Raw genomic sequence first — 18,716 nt, forward strand, 5'->3', positions numbered from 1 at the left:
GGGTGGTCTGGTATCCTCCTAACTGTACAGGTTGGCAGCACAGGTGCGCAAGTGAGAAGTAAAACTTGCTGGCGCTGTAGGCTAGGTACATTCCAGGGTCTTGGAATGTGGTGACATACAAGCTCAGTCGGCAGAGCCAGGTGATAGGGATGGAGTCCCAACACCAAGACATTGCGGAGAGACACTTCGAATTATGTGGAATTCCAAGCATGATCTCTTCTTAAACCGGTACAATAGGAAGTTACTGGTATTCTGCTCAAGTTTTCCAGACCCATGGGTGGTAATGGAGAATGCTTTCCAGCACCCAGCAAACAACATAAGGCTTATTCCTTCGCTCAGTTTTGTTTGATTCATCAGGTGGTCAACAGTGCTCTGACCACCCCAAATTTTAGACTGATTGTGGTGGCTCCCAGTGGCCACATTCTGAGTGATTCCTGGATCTGCTGGCTCTTATCTGAGGTCCTGAGAGATTCCCCCATGGCACAACCTTTTGTGCCAGCCTCACGTCAAGAGGCATCACCAGGCGGTGAAAGTGCTGGTTCTTTCCCGGAAACTATCCAGCATTGCCTCCAAGTGAGAGGGTTGTTTTTTGACATATAGCTAAGGAGATATCTGGATACCAGCAAAAATCCTCAGTGGCTGTGTACAAGGGCAAATGAGCCCTCTGTTGTTGGTAAGGTCAGTGGGATATCTCTGTAGTCAGAGCTTCTCTTCATTAGGCAGCAGACTTTCTCATCTTTCTTCACCAAGAGGAGCTTTGCACTGTTTTGCCATTAAGGGCTATAGAACTGCCTTTGGACAAGTCCTCCAGTTGACAGTAATAGATCTCTTGCCCTCTTGAGGGATCGTTAAGCTTCTGAGAAGTTTCAGACAGCTCTTGCCCAACCAGGGAACCTAGGCCTCCCTTGAGTGGAACACGACTCTTGTTGTAGGAGCCGTTGAAAGTCATCAGACAGATTTTTTTTTTAAAGACTGTTTTCCTTGCTTTTCCTGGCTTCAGTGAAGAGAGTAGGCAAGCTTCATGGCCTTTGATGCTAAACACTCAAGGTGATGGGGATCTGTTAAACTTGAGTTGGTCCCAGAATTCATAACTATGACTCAGAATCTGTCAATCCCGGATACCTGATTCTAGTCCTTTTCTGTCCCCTCCCAATGGGAGTAGATGCTATGCTGTCCAGTTAAGGGGCTATGGTAGTACATCAAGAGGACTTGGCAAGTCAGGCCAGTGTCTATGCCTCTTCATTAGTACCGCTGACCTTGCATTATGGAAGAACCTGTCAGTTTAATAGACCGCATTACCTCATTTTACCTGTGGGATGTTTCCCACAAGCCCATGGGTGCATTTTTCTGTGAGTCTTGGTGGCTGCCCAACAAGTTGTGTAACTCATCTGGCCCCCATAAAGTGACTGGCAGCATCTTGTCTAAAGTGTTTGATAAGCAAGAAAGAATGTTTTGAGTGACTGGTCTCCTCTCTTTTCTCTTTTACTTGTCACTCTCGTAGAACAGAGTAGCAGATAGCTAGCAGTCGTGCTGGACAGACGAGTTTTGCTGGTGACTACATGGCGAAGGCATCCTGTCCTAAATTTTTTTTTATTAAATTAATTCGATGCATGTCCCCTCCTCACTCTAGACAAGGGGAGAGAGGGAAAGACAATGAAACAAGCCAGTTGGCTTTAGTAGCAATTTTTATTGGTCTCAAACACTTTTTGGCTCACCCAAGCCTTCTTCAAAATTAGTGATGCAAACTCATTACTTTATGCCCAGAAGTCATTCCATAGAGTTGTGCGATTCCTCTCTCAGCTCTTGCAGACCAGAAAGATGTTCCCAGATGGGTAGAAACCAACCAGTCTGCCCATTCTCCCCCCACCAATGGGAAAGTCTCCTAAAGAACGAGGGTTTGTATTTGTGTAGGAATAAATAGCAAATTTGTAAAGTAACTTTTATTTTTCTTCATATGTATACAAACCTGAAGTTCTTTCAATTTATATCACACCTCAGGCACCCCTCATCCTGGTAATGGGCTGAAAGGTAAAGTGGAGTGCTGACCAATGATTGGGCGCACTCTCTCTCCTCTCTCTCTCTCCTCTCTCTCTCTCTCTCTCTTCTCGGTCCTCGCTCATCTCTCTCTCGTCTCTCTCTCTCTCTCTCTCTCTCTCTCTCTCGAGGTTGGGAGATGCAGTATCTTTTTGTGAGGTTTTATCTAATATTTCTTTGAACTTTACTTTGAAAAATTACAATTATAGTTGAACTGCTATCATAAAAGATAAGAACTAAAACCAACAGTAATCCCTGTGTGTATTTACAAGCAAATAGTACTAGATAAAAAGACGTCCTTGAGCTACAGAGAGAGGTAGTACATCCCCCTAGGAGATCTCAAGTTACACACTTTCCCGTACCGAGCTACTACATTTGATATAAGTCATTTATGTCTCATTGAAGTGAAATGAACGTTTTTCCAGCTAAATTCATCTAAGCCATATGGCATGCAATATTTATGTTCAGAAGAGTTAGCTCGGTGTTTGTTCAAAACCTGTCATAGTTCATCATATGATCATGCCTGTACAGTAAGGGTTTTAATGATCTTTAATGATCTTGTCTGAAAGTTAAATGGCTGTTCTAGCTTGCCTTTGCAAGCTAAATCCCTATATAAAAAAAAACTTCAGGTTTGTATGCTTGGAAAAATGCAAGTTACTTTAAAATTTGCTATTTTTGTGACTAAGGTAGTTAAAGAAATGTTGTCAATCTCCTTCATTAAAAGTGAATATTATTGTAATATTGAAAGCCTTTAATATAATAATCTAAAGACCAAACTTTTGAGCAAACCTTGTGAGAGCTAAGCAAATTAGCCTAGAGATCTGGGTAAATTACTAAATATTAGGTTGTTACCAGACATCATAGACTACCGACTCCGCTGCACGGATCCTCAAGGTTGGGTCCCAAATGGGAATAGTGTGCACTTTAACAAACGCTATAACATTAACTTTCTGTTGTTGTTGTTTACTTAAGCTTTTTTTTTATATATTTAATTCCCAAAAACAAAATTAAGTCTTTTATCCCTGTTTTCTAATGAACACCATTTTTTTCTTTTACTCTAATTTTAATATATGAAATCAGTACAATTATTTAATAGAAATGCAATATTTTCTTTATATAAGAAGGATAAAAATATGATACCAATATAGAATAAAAATATCAATTGCAAGAAAAGAAAAACAAATGTGGAAATTTGCAACCTGGAGAATTACTTGATTTCTCAGAACCATTGAAACAATTTTTTTTTTTTTTTTTTTGCTGGTTATCTTGTTCATAAATATGGGGTAACAGATGCAAGTGAAGGTAACATTTAAATATAATTTTTAGAGGAACTGAATCATGGTGGCCTTTGTGTTCCTTCATTTGACATTAGTTCTTTGTTCATAGTGGATTCCATTTGTTTGAGAAATTAAGTGAGCTGAGAAAATATTGTGGAAATTACATGACTAAGCTTTTAGTAATGATTGATTCTTCTTTGGCAAAAATATTTTGTTCAAAGCTTATGTTTAAACAATTCTGATCAAGCGAATGAACTAGGTTGCTTAAGACAACTAGAAAACCCATCAGCATAAGATTAATGGGTCACTGAAAATATGAATTTAGATGTTTTCTTTATTTTTCTGTAGCATTTTTTTCCATAGCATTTTTGCACTTATATATTTCTCCTTATATCTAGGAACTAAAATACTATGTAAATTTATTAAGCCCTGCCAAATCCACGATTATTGTTTTCCTTTTCTTGTTATTGATACTTTTGTCCTATAGTATTGGTATCATATTTTTATCTTTCTTATATAGAAAGATATTGCAGTTTTATTTAATAACTACTGATTTCATGTATCAATATTAAAGTTAAAAAGATAAAGATTTTTTTACCCTATGCTTTGACAACAAAATAATATTTAAATTATGTTTATTAGAAAACAGTAATAAAAGACTTTCCTTTTTTTTGGAAATCAAATATATAAAAAAACAAGTAAACAACAACAAAAAGGTAATGCAAGAGCATTTGTTAAAGCACATGTTATTCTTGTTTGGGACCCGACCTTGAGGACCTGAGCAGAGGAGTTGGAAGTCTTCTTTTCAAGTAGTCTATGGCGATATTTATACAAAAATGAGGTAGCTGTGAAAATACACCTGTTCTATATTTCTTAATTTGTGGTCAAAAGACAAATATATATTAGGACAAGGGCTGTGAAATCTATTAGAAGTAAAATGGCAAAACTCAATCAGGGTTGCTTATCTAAATCTTGATAGCCCTTTAATCATGAGAAGAGCTATGTTCTTAATTTATGCCTCTCGTGAAGGATCCATTATCAAGGTGAAGGGACTCTTAAACCCTTGGTGTTTGTTATGGGATTCAAAACCATTTGTTGTTATTTAATGAATACAGGTATATTCACTTCCAACAATACTTTATGTTGGCAAACAGGAAAAATATTGGCTGAGGCTAAGTTTTCATATTCAAAGCCAGAATAGGACCGGGGATGTAAAAGTTTCCATATGAGGGTTGTTAATATTAGACATCTTGATACTTCAAGGGTGGAACTACAAAATACCAAGGATCAAGGTGAATTGCATTGTAAGATAACATCATTGGAGAGTAGTTGATAATGAAGTTGCTCGACAAAGTCTAATGAGAAGGCACAAAATTATGATAAAATCTTTGACCAGATGAGAATTAAGAAAGGATGTGCATAAGACAGAAGAGTGGATAGAACTTGTGCTTAACCACAGAAAATGAAAAGTTAATATGAATGTTGCTGTTTTTCCTGAGGGGTTTTTCCCAGCATGCTTGGTAAATACTTCATAAAGATCCTCAGTGTTTTTCTACACTTTTCTTGCCAGGTGGTTAATTTAAATTTTCTTTTTAGATATTTTTTAATTTCTACTGTTAATTATTGATGTATATTCCTCAGATCTAGTTGCTGATCTCCATAAGAAAGTTGCTGCTGCAAAGGAACTTAATATTCAGTGTGTCTCAGAAGATTTTCTTGAGGAAGTGGAAAAAGGAGGAGCATTGTTAATGATTCAGAAGAAAAACATTGCACCATGGGGAGGTGATGTAAGTATCTCAAATGAAAAAATTCCCTGTATGATATGGTTGTTTCATGTATTCCCATTAATCATATGTTGCTGTTTCCACCTACACGATGCCAGTGCCTGGGCTTTTGCCCTAAAACTCATACATCCATCCATCCACCTACACGATGCTCACAGTCATCAACCTGTAATGTAGTTGAAGAGTCCTTTGCTATGCATGCCTTGACGTTTGTAAGATCCTGCATGTAACTCCCTTTTCCATTGTAATTTTTGGGAGGAGTTATGAAGTTTGTCTGTATTTATTGCTTTCATTCATTCATCAGAAATAGGGGTTGGAATTTAGGGTCTTGTAAAGTTTGCTATTGCTTACCTTTTTCCTCTAGGAATCTGAGCTTTAGTGGGTAAGGGCAGCAGTGTGATAGACAAAGTTACTGTTTACATAACAGTATTCTTTTCCTTGTGACTTCTTTCTGGCTTCATCATTTGGAAAAGCTAGTGCTGGTTTATCTTCACATTACAAGAACCACCATTTCTCATTTGTTCATACGCGAGCAAACCTTTGGTCTTAACAATAGGATCATTTCTAGCACCCAGCTGGATCCAGTTAAATCGCAGATGAAACAAGAGCAATGAATCTTGTTAGATCCGGCAACACATGCGTATGTTGGTTGAAGAGTGGTCAAGGACCATGCCACACCATCAGTCTTTTTGGACGAGAGTTATGGCCTCTCTCGGCCTTTACCCGGTTCATTGCCCATTTGAGTGTGTGTGTGCTGTTATTATGGCTTCTTTTGCTTCTTCTCGGCCTCATCAACATGTGTGCCCTGGAACTCCAGGTTTTCCGTGTTCTCATTTTCTGGCTTCTGCTGCGACGGATCCACACGTCACTTGTAGTAAGTGCCGTTCTAACATTTGTAAAATAATGAATTCCTGCATGGAATGCCGTGCGTGTCCGAGAGAGCAATGGAAGTTATTTTATAGTAAGAGGGAGTATCGTTGAGTCTCTACTCTTCCTTCGTGGGAGGGTTTTTCTTCTCTTCCTGATGCTTCGTCTCCTGCCGCTGTCACACTCCATGCTAGTGTTGTGCCTTTGTTCCCCTCCTTTTCTTCCATTGGTTCGTCATTGGAAGTATCGGGAGGCCCTCAGGCTGATTTATGTAATGTTGCCCCTTCTTCCTCGGGAGTTAATTTGATTCCCGAGAGGGAGGAGGCTTTTTTCATCAATGTCTTTTATTTCAGAGTCGGAGACATCCAAAATGGGGGCGCTTTGGGGGACGCTTGGGCTCCGGGGTCCACCCTCCTTGGAGGTTTTGCTGACGCACTTCTTGGATGCTCGCTACCCCCCCTCCTCATGCTGTCCAGGCCCTCCCCCTGCTCCTGGCCTCATCTTTTTGGGGAGTTGAGGTCAACCATATTGTATTGCTCCACCAGTGATGATTGCTGCTTCTTCGAGTCAGAGGGAAGCTGTGGCATAAGCCCCGCTAGTGACGTCATAGGGTCAGCCATTTTATATCCGCCAATGGCGTCTGCTTCCCTTTCGGATTGAGGGGGAAGCTGTGGCGTCATCGCCCTTATGACGTCACGCCCAGTTGTCTCCGCTGCGCTGCCTTGCTCGTCTGTGTTGTCATAGTTTGCTGCTGTGATGTCGTCTCTGCCATCCAGTCCATGTCATCGGCCCGTTCTCATGCTGATCTGTCTGTGGCTTTATGTCAGGCAGTTCTTAAAAGATTGGACTCTGTTTTAGAAGATAAGTTTGCTGCCGTGTTAGCTGGGAGGACCGAAAGCAAGCGTGTTGCGTCGAACCCACTTCCTGCGAAGAGATTGTGTAAGGAGCCAATGCTGTCTTCCTCTCCTTCTCCCCCATCTCCGCCTCGTCGGCGTATCAAGTGTTGGAAGGCTAAGGACTTTGCCCTTTCTTTATCTGCGAGTTAGGAGCAGCATACCCTGGTTCCTGAGAGAGTTGATGTTACTGAGAGTGTTAGTATTTCTTCCCCTGTGCGATCTGCGGTGGCTGCTTCGTCCTCTGCATCAAGTCGTGAGCATGTTGCAACCTCCCACGTTCGTGCACATGTTGCAGGTGCTTCCGCTTCTTCTCCAGGGTCTATTCATCAATGTAAGGATCTCAAGACGCCTGTCAAGAGGTCGAAGGTTGTGAGCGCTGAGTTGGTGCAGCAGGAGTGTTTGCCTGCCCCTCTCCCTGGTACTTCCAGGAGTTCAACTCTGAGGGATTCTCATTCTATCTCAAGTGTTTGAGATTCCTCACCAATGCAAGTTTGTACATATGCCCCACACGTGCTAGTACCCGGCCATGTTAGAGAGTCATCTGTTGGGAGAGTGCATAGTGATGTCGCAGGAGTTTGCTCTTGGTGTTTTGGGCTGTTTGGCCGCTGGTTCTTCTGTTAATTTACTTGAGGAAGGCACTTTAGATAAGCCTGCACATCATCCTCATTGTCGGTCTCCGTTGCCAGATTAGGAAGAGGGAGACACGCAAGAGTTTTTGTCTTCCTTTACAGAAGCTGTCGATCTCATTCATTTTTGTTCAACAATTTGGAGAGTAGGACTCAGACTCGGTCGTCTTGCACTCCTTCCTGCTTGGAAGCCTTGCTGGGAGCTATGAAGGATCCCAAGTCATCATTTCAACTTCCCTTGTCGGGGCATGTCCAGTCGGTCTTGCATAAGGTTAACGCCTCAGTTTCAGATCGGGATGGTTCGCCTTCACTATAGAGGCTCTGCAAAGTTGCTCCCCCCACCTGTGGCCTCAGGAGGAATGGTTTCCAGATCTATTGTCGTTGTTGGAGGTTCCAAGGGAAATTCCCCCATAGTGGCATCTCCTGTGTCAGCTGCATGCAGAAAGGTTCCACCAGTCAGTAGAATCCCTGTCTCTTCACGGTTGGAGGCTATCAAGTATCTCCTCCGAGCGAGAGGCTTTTCTCAGAGTGTCTGCAGTTTAGGGTTTTTCTCCACTTGGAACCTCTATTCAGCACAAGCAGACTTTTTAACCTTCCTCAGAGATTAGAAACATTTGTCCTTTTCTGCCATTAGAGGCTACAGGCCGGCCCTGAGTTTAGTGTTTTGCCTTAGAGGTATCTACATTTCATCCTGGGAACTTTCCTTACTGGTTAAGGGGTTTGAGGAATCAAGTTCTCCTAGAGCTCAAGCCTCCGATGTGGGATGTTTCCTTGATTCTGAGAAGTTTCACTAAGGGTCCATATGAGCCTTTGTGTCACTCATCTGACAGGAACTTGACGCTCAAGATGGATTTCCTCCTGGCCTTGGCATCTTTGAAGAGAGTGGGGGAGCTGCATGGGCTGAGCTATGATGTGAAGCACACCAGGGGTTGGGGGTCAGTGTCCTTTGAATTTGTCCCAGAATTTGTGGCCAAGACTCAGAATCCCTCTGTGCACAAGGATAGATTCACCTTAACCATTCCATCACTGAATGACTGTGGGTGGTGATGCTCAAGAGCTTTTGTTGTGTCCTGTCAGGGCTCTGCGTTTCTATCTTAAAAGGACACGGCACCTTGGGCCAGGCTGCCGCAAACTTTTTATTAGCACAGGACGTACAAAGAAAGAGGTGTCAAAGAATACTATCTCTTTTCGGAGACGGGAAGCCATCAGACAGGCATACTTGACTCTTGATGATTCTGCCACCGCGTCTGTGCAGGCTAGAGCACATGATGTTAGGGGTATTGGTCCCTCTCTGGCTTCCAAAAAGAACTTTGTTGTACATAGAGTGTCGAGAGTTGGTACTTGCTTATGCCAGTCCACATTCACTTCTTTCTATCTTAAGGATGTTGCCCACAGAGATCTATGGACAGGTTCTCCCTGGTAATTTGGTGGCTGCCCAACAGATTGTGTAACTCGTCATTGCCTTTAGATGATTGTTTGGATGAAAGAATGAGCCTTCAGGCAGGTTGAGGAATAGACACCTCATTTGCTGGACTGGTCTGATACAGGTGAGTAAGGTAGTCATACTGATAGTTTGGTTGCTTGGTATGCAAATAACCAACCCTCTGTTTGGGAGCATATGCTCCTCTCCTTGGCAAGGGGGAGTAGGGAGTAGTAACAAACCCTGGTGTGTTGGTTTGTTATTGAACAGTCAAAGTTTCTCTTTAGTTCCCTATGCAATGATTCTCCCATATATCATTGTGCATAGCTCAGTGTCTGGGTGGCTAGTTGTCAATGTATCTAGCTTCTCATGGGCATCAGTCCCTCTCCAGAAGTTATTTCTTCTGGAGCTGGACTGGTGGGTAGGCCCCCAGCCAGTTTAGGATCTCTGTACCTCCCTCCAAGTATGAGTCTATCCTATTGTTAAGACCGAAGGTTTATTCGCGTATGAACAAATAACAAATTTTCTAAGACAATTTGTATTTTTAAAAGCTACAAACCTGAGGTCTTAACATTGTACTGCCCACCTCTAACTGCCCCTCTGTCTTGCTAAGACATCCTGAGTTGGGGAAGACTGACGCTGTGGCGTGGGTGCGTGGTCCTTGACCACTCTTCACCCAATATACACACGCATTGCTAGATCTTACAAGATTCTTTGCTTTCATCTGCGATTTAACTGGATCTAGCTAGGCGCTAGAAATTATCCTATTGTTAAGACCAAGTTTGTAGCTATGAAAAATACAAATTGTCGTAGAAAATTTTTAATTTTTCTTTATGGGGGCAACATTATTTGCCTCAGCATGTGCGATATGTGCTGTGTTTGTCCATTGGATCTTTTCTGCCCAAAAGATGTTTAGATACCATACTCTGGAGTCTTCTTTAGTTATCTTTTCATCCTCTGCCACTGGACATATCCCTGTTTCATCTGTCACGAGCAGACAATGCATCCACTGTTGCTGTGCCTCCTTCAGTGAAGTCTGCAAACGGTGTCTGTGTGTCTTCTAGTAATTTTCCTGTTTGCAGGGCTGCCACTTTTTTACCAAGCATATTTGATGAATGCGTCGTCACCCTGTCACTTCCATAAGAGCTATTCCATATGCAACATTGGCATCATCACAACTTTACTTATTTGCTGCTTTCAAGCCAACAACCTTGCTTCATCTCTGTCTCCCAGTTTCTTCTGTTGCAACACCACTACTTGATGCTGATACAGTCACCTCTCAATTAACGAGTGTCTAATTAATAAGTTTCGATTTAACGCAAGCTAGAAACTATTTTAACCCTCTAACGCCAGAGCGGTAAATAAAAAAATGACTCCCGTGTGCCGGAGGGGTTTGAGAGTGAGCGCGGAAGCGGAAAAAACATTTTTTTCAAAAAATCACAGCGTGCTTAGTTTTCAAGATTAAGAGTTCATTTTTGGCTCCTTTTTTTGTCATTGCGTGAAGTTTAGTATGCAACCTTCAGAAATGAAAAAAATTATCATTATCATATATAAATAATGCGATATATGATAGCGCAAAAACGAAATTTCATATATAATTGTATTCAAATCGCGCTGTGCGAAAAACGGTCAGAGGAAACAAGTTACTTTTTTTCCGTTGTAATGTGCACTAAATTGCGATCATTTTGGTATATAACACATTGTAAAACGATAAAAGCAACACAGAGAAAATATTATCACAAAATGATGCATGAATTCGTAGCGCGCGGACGTAAAAAAATAATTTTTTAAAAAATTCACCATAAATCGAAATATTGTTATAGAGACTTGCAATTTGTTTCAAAATGAAGTTAAATGATGGAATATTACGATACTGTAAGAGTTTTAGCTTACAAATGCAGTTTTCAAGCATTTCAAACGAGTTAAAGTTGACCGAATGTCAAATTTTTGTTTAAAATTTTTTTTTATATGCAAATATAAAAAAAATGAGAAATGCTACAACCTTCCAATAATTTTTGTTATATTGTGCATGTTTTTGCGCACATTTTCATATATAAAACTCTAAAAAAAAGCGTAATATGAAAAGGCAAAAATATTAGGAGAATGTGACCTACACGTTTCGGAGATTTTCGGCCGAGAATCGGCGCACGGATGGAATAAAAATATTTTTTTCAAATATTCACCATAAATCGAGATATTGTTCTAGAGACTTGCAATTTGTTTTAAAGTGAAGATAAATGATTGAATATTACTAGACTGTAAGATTTTTATGTTACAAATGCGTATTTTGACCTTTTCGGTTGAGTCAAAGTTGACTGATCGTAGTTTTTTTCGTACTTATCGTACTTTATATGCAAATATTTCAAAAATGAGAAATGCTACAACCTTCCAATATTTTTTGTTATATTGTGCATGTTTTTGCGCACATTTCCATATATAAACCTCTAAAAAAAGCGTAATATGAAAAGGCACAAATATTAGGAGAATGTGACCTACGCGTTTCGGAGATTTTCGGCCGAGAATCGGCGCAGAGAGGGGAAAAAAATATTTTTTTCAAAAATTCACCATGAATCGAGATATTGTTCTAGAGACTTGCAATATGTTTTAAAGTGAAGATAAATGATTGAATATTACTAGATTGTAAGATTTTTATGTTACAAATGCGTTTTTTGACCATTTCGGTTGAGTCAAAGTTGACCGATCGTAGTTTTTTCGTACTTATCATACTTTATATGCAAATATTTCAAAAATGAAAAATGCTACAACCTTCCAATATTTTTTGTTATATTGTGCATGTTTTTGCACACATTTCCATATATAAAACTCTAAAATAAGCGTAATATGAAAAGGCACAAATATTAGGAGAATGTGACCTACGCATTTCGGAGATTTTCGGCCGAGAATCGGCGCGCGGAGGAATAAAAATATTTTTTTCAAATATTCACCATAAATCGAGATATTGTTCTAGAGACTTGCAATTTGTTTTAAAGTGAAGGTAAATGATTGAATATTACTAGACTGTAAGTAATTTGCTTACCCAAAAAAAAAAACCAATATAGATATATATATATATATATATATATATATATATATATATATATATACTACATATATATATATACGTAAAATATATATATTACATTCTTCGATTCTGGTACCAATACATAAATAAAAGGAATGCAGGTGACACTTCTCTTTTCGCATACAATGAAATGTCTTATTATTATTTTATCATCACAGATTTGGATATATAAAAAATTGTAATAAATATAAAAATAAATATAAAATAAATGCAGAATACTCACTCGTAATCCTGACTCTTCGTTCTATTCTTGTTTTCTCCCTCCTCCATTGAAGAGTCTTGCATTTTTTTCCACTTGACATGACGAGGTACAGGTGGAGGAGGGAGACGCGCGCCTTACTGCTGATGGACCCGCGGCCCCGTGCGCCCTCCACTGTCGGTTTAGGGGGCGCGCTCCAATACATGACCTTAGTGTGGTACTTTCGGTCACACTCCCCTATCTTGCAAAGAGCAACTTTGTAGAGACGACAGAAGAACCAGGTGTCTCTCCTTCTGCCATTCATATGGCACACCCGGCACCGTTTCTGCCTTCGCCCTTGTAAGGCCTCCAGTATGTGATCCCCTGGGTGCAGCCGACACGCAGGGTCCACTACCCGACGAGAAGCGGGGCCGGCAGCAAGAGGGGCGTCGTCAGCAGGGGCGGCGGCAGCAGGGGCGTCGTCAGCAGGGGCGGCAGCAGGTTGAGCAAAGTTGGCCCTCCTATCTGCCCTTTCCTCTAGGGGCAGATCTGCAGCTCGGGGCAGGGGGTCAGTTATGGAAGGCCACTCATCGGGATCGAAGTTGATGAGGGCATTCCCGGCTACCTCTAGGAACTGTATGTGGGTCAACCTCGGAAGATTGTCACCGCGGTACCCACAGTACAGTATGTAGGCATTTTGGAGGGCTAACTGAAGGATGTATTTGAGGAGCTTTTGTGTCCATCTTCTGGTCCTCCTGGCGAAGGGATAATACTGGATGAGCTGATCAAAGAGATCAACTCCTCCCATGTGCCTGTTGTAGTGCCCAATGACGGTAGGCCGCTCGGTACGAAACTCCTCAAACACAACTCGGCCCTGTCGACGTGTCTTCTTCCGCTGTACGATCTCTTCTTGGATGGGTTCATGACTCGTCGTAATCATGGGGACGAGTCAGACACCCTTCCAACAGATGACGAAGACAACGCCCTTCCGCCGCCACTCTGTCCTCTTGCCAGGTGTTGCGGATGACTAGCGAACCTCTTGAGGACATTCGGGGCCCCACGCACCAACCGAAGGGTACCACTGACGTGAACACCTGCTTCATACAGTTCCTGGGCCAGGGATACCGAGTTATAATAATTATCCATAAACAGGTGATATCCCTGTTTACGGAAACGTCCCACAAGATTGAATACAGTGTCACGCAGCGTGGAGAAGACCCCGGAATACACTGAAAAGTCCACAACGTATCCACTGTTGGCCTCGGTAATAAGAAAGAATATCACACCATATTTCTTCGGCTTCTTGGGGTTATACACTTTTATACTAAGATGTCCTTTGTAAGGCATCATCCCCTCATCCAAAGACAGGTTCTTTCCAGGAATCACGAGATTACTACACAGCTCACAGATATAATCCAACACTGGGCGCACTAAAATGAGGCGATCACTGTTATTCCGGGGTATGGCCCTTCGGTTGAAGGCGTTGAAGTACCTGTCCAACGCCAGGAAATTATCACGGGACATAACGCCAGGCACATTAGGCATACATAAAAAATAATTTCTCCTCCAATATTGCCTGACATCGGCAGCAGGTGTCATACCAAAATAAATGTGGAGCCCCAAAAAATGCGCCATGTCAATGAGGTTGCAACCCCGCCAGTAATACGACAAGGTCGTCCTCAGCTCATACCGGCAGTACCGAGAGTAGTCCACCGTCTCGTGTACCAGGTATTCCAGCAATTCCCACGTCAGGAAAAGCTGGATGAACCCCAAAACAGTCAGGGGTACTGGTACGGTGATCCCTGGTGTTGCCGTGAAGGGGTGCATGTTAGGAGGGGTGGGGTCCTCCGTCCACCCCTCGTCACTTTCCGACGACCGACCTTCACCTTGGCTGGCGCGACTAGCCGACCTTCTACGTGCCCGTGCACGCGCACGGGTGCGGTCACGATATTGCACTCTACCCTCCCCCGTTGGCCCATCACCCTCACTTAGGCCTTCACTTTCTGTATCGTCCTCTGCGATAAAACTTGACCCCGTATCCCCATCCTTCCCCCTCCCCCTTCAGATTCCCCCTCGTAAGCACTGAACCCACTGAATTCGAGCTCACTTTCGGGATGTGAGCCTCGAATGGACATTGGGGGCATATATTCATCCTCACTTTCATCGGGACTGATGTCCTCATCACTCGATGACCATCCGCCATCAAAATGAGGACTTGCGACATGTTCCCGATCAAGCTCTGATAGATATTCATCTATGTCCCTTGGTTGGAGGCCTCCCAAATACCTACGAATGCCCCTAAGGACGCCCACATGCTTCCTAGGGGTAACCAAAGGCATACGCGTGTTCCTAAAAACACTTCAGCCACACGTGGCCGCACAGAACGGCCTTGAGGCGCGGGGTCATGCTGGGTGCTTGGCCCCTCGCCAGCATCCAGGTCCAAAACTCGCCTTACACGATCCCTTCCGACGGGTAAAACGCGCCTTTCGCGGTCCACACGTCGTTGAGACATATCTAGGAATGTCCTGTAGCAACACAAATGCTTTAAGTCTCGCACAAGTCCAGAAAAACACGCTTCTGACGAAAGATCGCTCTCGGATGATGCGCTACTGATGCTGGCTGGAGCGAGAAGGGATATCGCGCATGCGCACTTGGGTCACGCTTCAAAACAAAACAAGGCCTTGATCCGTGAACTCCCAGCATCCCCCAAGGCGCGTGATTCAAAAGTTTTAGGCTGGTAGGCCTATAAGTATTTTTCCGCGAATTTAAAAAAAAACTTTTGAATGTCGACGTAAAATATGTCCAGTCGGCACCCGAGAGACAATTTATCTCGACGTAAAATACGTCCAGTCGGCGTTTAAGGGTTAAGATGTTTAAAAATGCAAAAATTTTGATTTAATGCTAATTGGTTCCTGAACACTGTTTTCAAATCACCTGCACATCAGCGCTGCAGACGACGGCTGTCGACATAAAGACATAGTACGGTATGTATTAATTAACCCTCTTACGCCGAAGCGGTAAAAAAAAAAATTGTCTCCCGTGTGCCGGAGGTGTTTCAGAGTGAGCGTGGAAGCGGAAAAAATATTTTTTTCAAAAAATCACAGCGCGCTTAGTTTTTGGCTCCTTTTTTCGTCATTGGCTGAAGTTTAGTATGCAACCATCAGAAGTGAAAAAAATTATCATTATCATATATAAATAATGTGATATATGATAGCGCAAAAACGAAATTTCATATATAATTGTATTCAAATCGTGCTGTGCGCAAAACTGTTGAGGGTAACAAGTTACTTTTTTTGTTGTAATGTACACTAAATTGCGATCATTTTGGTATATAACACATTGTAAAACGATGAAAGTAACACAGAGAAAATATTATCACAAAATAATGCATGAATTCGTAACTCGCGGACGTAAACAAATATTTTTTTCAAAAATTCACCATAAATCTAAATATTGTCCTAGAGACTTCCAATTTCTTTCAAAATGAAGAAAATTGATTGAATATTACTATACTGTAAGAGTATTAGCTTACAATTGCAGTTTTCGACCATATCTGACGAGTTAAAGTTGACCGAATGTTGAATTTTTTTATATATATTTTTTATATGCAATTATTTCGGAAATAAGAAAAGCTACAAATTTTTTATATGCAATTATTTCGGAAATAAGAAAAGCTACAACCTTCAAATATTTTTTGTTTTATTCTACGTGAAATTGCGCACATTTTCATATATAAAACTCTATGAAATGCCTAATATGAAACGGAGCAAATATTCCGAGAATGGGACATACGCATTTCGGAGATTTGTGGCAGAGAATCCGCGCGCGGAGGGAAGGAAAGATTTTTTTTTAAATTCACCATAAATCTAAATTTTTGCTAGAGACTTCGAATTTGTTTCAAGATGAAGATAACTGACTGAATATTACTAGACTGTAAGAGTTTTAGCTTACAATTGCGTTTTTCGGCCATTTCGGTAGAGTCAAAAGTTGACCAAACGTGGTTTTTTTTCTATTTATCTTGATTTATATGCTTATATTTCAAAAATGAGAAAAGCTACAACCTTCAATTATTTTTTGTTGTATTCTACATGAAATTGCGCACATTTTCATATATAAAACTTTATGTAACGGCTAATTTAAAATGGTGCAAACATTACCACAATTGCACGTATAATTTTTTCGGAAGAGTTACAGCGTGGACGTAAAGAAAATGTTATTTTTTTCATAAATTCACCATAAATCAAAATATTGTGCTAGAGACTTCCAATTTGTTGCAAAATGAAGGTAAATGCTTGAATATTACTAGAATATAAGCGTTTTATCTTACAATTGCGTTGTTCGACCATTTCGGTAGAGTCAAAGTTGACCGAAGGTTGAAATTTTGGCAATTATCGTTATTTATATGAAAATATCTCAAAACTGATAAAAGCTACAACCATTGGTTGTTTTAGTTGTATTGTGCATGAAATTGCGCACATTTCCATATATAAAACTTTATATAACTGCTAATTTTAAAATGGTGCAAACATACCACAATCGCATGTATGATTTTTTTTCGGAAGAGTTACCGCGCGGACGTAAGGAAAAAGTTTTTTCATAAATTCCCCATAAATCGAAATATTGTGCTAGAGACTTCCAATTAGTTGCAAAATTAAGGTAAATGATTGAATATTACTAAAATAGAGTTTTAGCTTACAATTGCGTTTTTCAACCATTTCGGTAGAATCAAGTTGACCGAAGGTTGAAATTCTGGCAATTATCGTTATTTATATGAAAATATCTCAAAACTGATAAAAGCTACAATCATGAGTATTTTTTAGTTGTATTCTACATAAAAATGCGCACATTTTCATATATAATACTTCATGTAACGGCTAATTTACAATGGTACACAAATTATGTCAACGTGACAAAATAATTTCCGAGATGTGTCACAGATACTTTTTAGTGCGGTAAGAAAGAAATTTGCGCTTGCGCGCCTGCGTAACGATTGTAAACAAAACAACACCTTGATCCGTGAACTCCCAGATCCCCCAAGGCGCGTGATTCAAAAGTTTTAGGCTGGTAGGCCTATAAGTATTTTTCCGCAAATTTAAAAAAAAACTTTTTTAAGTCGACGTAAAATACGTCCAGTCGGCACACGGGAGACAAAAAATGTCGACGTAAAATACGTCCAGTCGGCGTAAGAGGGTTAATAAAGGGAAAAACTTTATTAATAAAGCATAAGATTTTGTTTATTTATTTGTAAAGCAAAAAGAAAAAAAATCGACACGAAACAAGAATCAGCTTCTTTCCGACTTCAGCATAAATGCTGCTGATGGCTATGTATACCGTATATACTCGTGTAACATGATCTCGCATATCATGCGACCCCCAAATTTTCACCTTAAAACAATGATTTGATCATGTATCTCATGTAACATGCGAGTTCAATTTTTTAGAGAAAATTACAATAGGCTAACCTCTTTTCCTCCTGTTTATCTATCCCATTTTCTAGTTAGGCTAACCCCTTTTCCTCCATCTCTTTATCTATCCCATCTTCTAGTTAAGTTAAAAAGATTAAAAGGAAAGCTAAAAGTATTTTCAGTAATGTTACACTTGTTGTGTAAACACATGCAGCCAGAAACAGCTGATTTGCTATGAACCGAATCTGAAAACTATGTGGCTTGCTTACATTTCAACCATCGTACAATTGTAAAAAATTGCTGTAGTTAAGTTACAAATGATGAAAAGAATAGGACCGACACATTTGTACATGACTATATCCTTATTCTTTATGGTTCTTTATGGAGAAAAGATCAGCAAGGGCATATACTGCTAAATTTAAGCTGAAGGTGAGGAAAGAATGTTCATCTGCTAACGGTGATTATCGTGCATTGGCAACATGGAAACTTCGGTATAGCACCATCAAATTCGACCATAAACAAAATTTAAGAAAAATGTGTTTTTATCAAAGTTATTTGGCTTGAAAGAACACATTTTACAGTGTTCGCTCCGATAAAAGATAAATATGTAAAGCTCTTAGTATTCTGATGAATCGAGTGAAAATATCGAACGGAATAAAGCATCTAGTTTGCTTGGCTGAGCATGTTTCTATGGGTGCACTAACCCACCATCCTCATTCAATGTGGTAGTCAGCTAACTTTAACAGTAGGTAAGATTCATTTCAAATATGTAAGGAGAATTTTCATGTTAAAATTAACTATTTAGATACTTACTGTTAAAGTTGAAACCCACCCAGCCTCCTCATACCTACTGTTAAAGTTGAAACCCACCCAGCCTCCTCATACCTACTGTTAAAGTTGAAACCCACCCAGCCTCCCCATATCTTAGTGAATGGCCATGAAGAATTCTGACAAGAAAAGAAACATTCCAATGCCACCTGGTGGAAAACAGGTGATTACAGACAGTCCTGCTGGGTCATTCAAGCATTATTCTTTTGTTTATTTTAATGCCAATGGTACTTAACGGCACAAAGATGTAAGGTAACTTTAACAGTAGGCAAGTACCCAAACAATGTTATCCTAAAAGTTTTCCTTTTTACATGTGAGG

The 18,716-nt window shown here is 40.6% G+C and overlaps 1 protein-coding gene across 1 annotated transcript in view; it reads left to right on the forward strand.

Annotated features, from left to right (window-relative positions):
- The window catches only part of LOC135213654 (poly [ADP-ribose] polymerase 1-like), a 265,109-nt gene that overhangs the window by 176,386 nt on the left and 70,007 nt on the right, over positions 1-18,716 (forward strand). The window contains exon 10 of the mRNA XM_064247696.1: positions 4,953-5,098. Within this exon, the coding sequence (XP_064103766.1) occupies positions 4,953-5,098 (146 nt within the window). The remainder of the gene's footprint in view (positions 1-4,952; positions 5,099-18,716) is intronic.

The sequence above is a fragment of the Macrobrachium nipponense genome, chromosome 43 (assembly GCF_015104395.2).
Source record: "Macrobrachium nipponense isolate FS-2020 chromosome 43, ASM1510439v2, whole genome shotgun sequence".
Classification (NCBI taxonomy): Eukaryota; Metazoa; Arthropoda; class Malacostraca; order Decapoda; family Palaemonidae; genus Macrobrachium; species Macrobrachium nipponense.